The following is a 4,928-nucleotide window of genomic DNA, read 5'->3' on the forward strand; positions in this document are numbered from 1 at the left end:
TTGTTGGGCTGGACGTGGATGTGGGGTGTGGAGGACAACTTCATAGAGTCAGCTCTCTCCTTCCACGTAGTTTACCTGTGTGGCTTCTGGGGGACCAGACATGTGTAACAAGCCCTTTACCCATTGTACCCCTTCTCAGTCCATCTGTCCCCCCCACACACCTGCCTTGAACTCTAAGTCTTCTGGCTTCAGCCTCTTTCACACTGAGGTTACACATATGCATTCCCACATCCACTTCCCCCCTGCGAATCTTGTTTTTTTTTCCCCACTGGTCTAGCACCTAAACTAGACTTGAAGCTTACCTATGGCGGCTAGCGGCCTTCCTGTTAGGAGGAAGGAGCGCTAACCTCGGGGGGGGGGGGGGGATAACTGCTATTCCCTAGCACCTGGGGAGGCTCCCTCAGGTATTCTAAGTGGCTACTCCTGCAAGTCTGCAATGAAAGGGGTGGCCCAGCCTCCAGGACAGTTGCTCTGGCCTCTGGACAAGTTGTTCAGGCTCCCTCTGCTGAACTCCTGCGCCATCTCGATGACAAAGCTAAGAAGCAGCATGACTGCCTCCCAGCGGCCTGAACGGCCATCTGCTTTTAAGGTGCCCAATGAATCTCAGCTGCAGCAAACAGAGCCTAGCTCAGACTTCCCCCCAAGAGCCAGCCCTGCAGCTGATGACTCAGCATGAGGCAGGGGTGAGGGAAAGGGTTTCGGGGAGTCATATGGGGGTAGAACTTGGGGACCTAAGGGGTAGCATTGATAATAATCAGGAGTCCAAGCCAGGATGTTGAGTCTGCAATCGAAATGAATTCACAGTAATTCCATTAATGTCACTAACTCCTCTCTGTGGGTTTAGAAAAACAGATTCCTTACTTCAGGCTCCCTAAAAAGGCAGTCCCAAACAAGATCCGAATACTATAATCAAATGACCCCTCTCTCCTTGTATAGGACTCACCCCACCCCCAAAGCCAAGCAATTACGCAGGAGTCTCCAGAATGACGTGGGTCGAGATTTGCCTTTATTTCATTTTGATTTGGGAGTGAGAGGCTCAAGCACTAAGATGACGCCGACATCAGGCGCTGGAGTGACCCCCTGCACGTGCAGAATGCATGGATGCTGACTCTGGATCAGCCACGGACTGTGCCCTGGAAAGAGAATGCCCCTGTCACTGCCAAAGCCCCTTACCCTCATTTTTATTCGAGATCCACATCCATCCCGAGTCGCTCATCAGTCTCAGTTATTGGATCTTCCAACACATTGGGCTCTTTTGGTTTTTAAACTCCTGTGGGCTCAGAGTTACCCCAGTGTAAACATGCATCCCCTACACGGAGAGTGAAACCCACACGGGATGCTGGAGCTGAGGTCGCATGCTTCATAGATGATCAGCAGCTTAGAAGAAAGACTGCCTTTATCACACCAGTGAGAGATGGGAGGGAAGGCTCAGCTTGAACAATCTCACAGTATGACCCCTGTCCATCTCCTAGACCTGCCTGATTGCAGCTAGGTACCTTTAACCTCTTCCCTTGGGAAAAAGATGTCTGTGAGCTAACAGACAGAGCCCCCTGTGGACCAGTCAAATCACCATTTTCTTCTCACTCTGCCAAGGGGATTTCTGAGGTTTGAAGCTCCCCACCAAAACCTGGCTGCAAGCCTCCCTAGCAATTTATGGGCCCTGTGGAATGTGGTTGCTACAAGCCCTCAGCCTCCAACCTCCCTGCCTTCTCCCAGGGTAACCTTGGACTTATCTCAGTCTCTCTCCCCAAGGTTTGGTGTGGTGACCTGCCTTGGAGGTGACAGGGGAAGTGTCAAGTGCCTTTGCTCTCTGTCCTGTCCTCATCAGCTGTCTGAGCATTGCTGACTGTACGAAGCTGCCCCTGGGCTGCGGGCTTCACGGACAAGACCAAGCGTTTCCGAAAGGTCTCGCAGAGTACTATGTACACAAAGGGATTGAGGCAGCTGTTGGCGTAGCCCAAGCTGATGGCCGCATTGTACAAGTAGACAAATGTGAGGGTGGGGCGGCTGATGGAGAGCTGGGTCAGCTGCAGCACGTAGTAGGGTGCCCAGCACACAAAGAACACCAGGCAGATGGCGATGGCTGTGCGAGTCACCCTCTTTGTCCGAAGCCGGATGCTGCGTTGAGAGGCTGGGGCCACCGAAGAGGTCATGCGCTGTAGTATCTTCACGTATGCAGCAGTGATGACCACAAAGGGCAGGGCGAAGGCCAGGAAAAACTGGTATAGAGTGAACCAGTAGAGGTCAGTGTCCGGGTTCGGCAGGCGGATGCCACAGCCCACAGCACCCCCTGGGAAGGGGATGAGCCTGGCATAGAGCCACACGGGGGTGATGCTGATGAAAGAGAGAGCCCACAGGAGGCAGATCACGAGGGTGGCCATAGAGGGCTTCCGGAATTTGGTGGAGGATATGGGGTGGACGGTGGCCAAGTAGCGATCAATGGCCATGGCAGTCAGGATGTAGGTGCTGGTGAACTGACTGTTGGCATCCATGGCGGTGATGAGGGTGCACATGGTTTCCCCAAAGTGCCAGACTCCGTTGCCCATGAGCTGGTGGATCATGAAAGGCATGCCCAGGAGGAAGAGGAGATCCACCACGGAGAGGTTAATGATGAAGATGTCTGGGACATTGCTGCACCAGTGTAGCTTGGATTTCTTCACCACGGCGAAGATGACTGTGGAGTTTCCCACAATGCCCAGGAGACAGATGGTGCCAAACACCGAAGGCATAATGATGTTGATGTAGGAGACACTCCCTTTTCGAGGAGGTGACCCTGAGGACAGAAGGAACAAGTGTGACCTGCCATCCACTCCAGAAGCTGACAAGCTGCCATCCAGTGGCACTCATGCTGACCTCTCGTGGTCCCCATTTCAGCTTGAGGTCACGATCATCTCCCACCACCTTCCCTCCCACGTTATTGTTAATTCTGTCCCTTACCCTCCTCCACTGCTCCCTGCTGAATACTCCTACCGAATTTTCTAGACCCACCTGTTACTCAAAAGACCTTCACGTCAGTCATTTACACAGAGGGCCGGGAGTCAAGACTCCCAGATGTCTGCTGAGAACTCCACATCCCTGAGGTTCACCAGGAATCCTTGTCAAAACAAAAAAAAACTTGAAGGACGTTCAAGAACGCACTAGTGTGTGTGCATGCCCACACGCGTGCGTGCGTGTGCGTGCGTGTGTGTATGTGTGTGTGTGGTGTTTTCCTTATTTGCACACTCATCATTTCAGAGATAGCTGGCCAAAGGTTTTATACAGATTCCTAGGCATATCTGGGGAGTGACTGTCACTATGGGTGTGGGGTGTGTTTTAGGATCAACAGCCCAGCCCTCTCCAGGCTCCCGACAGGGATTTCCTTGGGCCATGTCTCCTGAGCCTGGGCTTCCCCAACAGGGCTGAGACTGATGCTGTGTTATACCCCAGAAGCTTGAGAATTTTCTCCACATAAACCCTTCCCCTTCTCTCCCTTCTCCTTCAAAGCTAGAATTTCAGGGCATTGCCGTTCTGCAAATGTCAAGAAGCTTAATTCACCAGAAAAGTTAATCCTCTCACACCCTGTGAAGTCTTTTGCTCCCAGCAGCCTCTGCTAGAGGACAGCAAGGGCCACTCGGACCCCATTACCCCAGTGCGAGGCTAGAGGATTGAGCCCAGGGTAGCGGTGAATCAAAGAGCTTCCGCTGGCTCCCTCATGCTACCCGCCCGCTCTCCTCTCGCTTGCTTTTCCAGCCTTGATTCCCCCCGCCCCCGCCCCCCAATGCAAAGCATATTTGGGACTCATCCGCAAGCTTTCCCCTGTCTGCCTCACGCCTCACCACCAACCCTTGTTATTTCTAGATGTACCTCTGCCCCATCTCTATTCTTTCCTACCCCTTCTGTCCTAGCTGGTGTCCCCTCCTCTCCTCTTCCCCTCCAGGCAGAGCAGACTGCAGATCTTAATCGCCAAGAACTGTAAGATAAAGTTTCCTAGGCAGTTTGGCTCTGGAGGTGAAACCTTCCCATTTTCCACACCCATCCCGGAGGAGGGAGGATCTAACTCGACTCACCGGCCAACGTGAGATTATCCTGGCCATCGGAGATGTTGCTGGCGTTGGGGCCAGTGGACAGCAACGAGGCTTGCAGATCCATGCAGCCGGTGCAGGTCGCCTGCTCCCTGGAGTTGAGAGCCCGTCCACCCACGCAGGCTGCGGCAGCCTCCAGTGCCTGCCACCGCCTTGTCCCAAGCGTGAGCCAGCCCTGCAGTCAAGAAAAGGGTCTTCCTCTAGCGCCTGGCAGCCTCTGCTGCCTCTGAGCCCAACTGCTCGCCCCACTCCCTCCTTCCCAGCTCCTACTGACATCACCTAGACACATTAACATTCGGAGGCAGATGCACGTTAACCTCTTCAGTCCCGGCTGCAGCTCCCATTCCTGACTGCCTGCAGAGCAGCAACTAGGCTCAAGCAGCCCCATGTGGAGGAGCCTTCCTTCTTACTGGCTCCTGGGGCTGTCTCCTGAGCTCGCAGGGGTTGCCAAGCTTGCTTTACATGACCATCCAGGTTTCGGCAAAGGCAAAAGGGGAAAGCAACCTGCTGGCTGCCTTGAGGAGTCTGGACCATGAGGCATGAGCCAGGGGTACTGTTCCTAGTGCTGGGGACTCAGAGGCTAAGACTGAAGCACCCTTGGCTCTCAAGCATGCTGGAGGTCACCCTAGACCCTTCCTGCGTCCTGGTAACTTCCAAACATCTCTTTGGCTAGGTGGCAATTGCTAGCCCTTGCCTGGTGGGCCAAGGTGATTCTAGCTTCCCATGCTGGCAATAGTCAGAGTCTGGGGTGCAGAAAGTCCAAACTTCCCTCGACACATCATCAATCTGGACCCGTTATGGGGGTTTTATTTTTTTAGGGCTCTGAGATCTTTGAGGTCTTGCCTGGGACTCTGAGACAATTATCAG

General features: G+C 53.8%; 1 protein-coding gene across 2 annotated transcripts; it reads right to left on the bottom strand.

Annotated features, from left to right (window-relative positions):
- Positions 1-999: 999 nt before the first annotated feature.
- Positions 1,000-4,280, bottom strand: Mchr1 (melanin concentrating hormone receptor 1). 2 transcript variants are annotated; one of them, XM_057792168.1, is made up of 3 exons: positions 4,047-4,280; positions 2,989-3,094; positions 1,000-2,773 (listed from the first exon to the last, which is right to left on the bottom strand). In XM_057792168.1, the coding sequence occupies exon 3, from the start codon at positions 2,727-2,729 to the stop codon at positions 1,794-1,796; it is 936 nt and encodes a 311-aa protein (XP_057648151.1). In that variant the 5' UTR covers positions 2,730-2,773; positions 2,989-3,094; positions 4,047-4,280; the 3' UTR covers positions 1,000-1,793. The 2 variants fall into 2 exon arrangements, with proteins under 2 accessions (XP_057648151.1, XP_057648150.1); XM_057792167.1 differs by lacking the exon at positions 2,989-3,094.
- Between the last annotated feature and the right edge of the window lie 648 nt (positions 4,281-4,928).

The sequence above is a fragment of the Chionomys nivalis genome, chromosome 17, assembly GCF_950005125.1.
Source record: "Chionomys nivalis chromosome 17, mChiNiv1.1, whole genome shotgun sequence".
NCBI classification, from domain to species: Eukaryota; Metazoa; Chordata; class Mammalia; order Rodentia; family Cricetidae; genus Chionomys; species Chionomys nivalis.

Excerpts from the sequence above, each read along its gene's own strand:
- Mchr1 (XM_057792167.1), bottom strand. The coding sequence starts at position 4,128 with ATGGATCTGCAAGCCTCGTTGCTGTCCACTGGCCCCAACGCCAGCAAC. Across the intron at positions 2,774-4,046 it reads GGATAATCTCACGTTGGCCG|GGTCACCTCCTCGAAAAGGG; the intron begins GTGAGTCGAGTT and ends TTCTGTCCTCAG.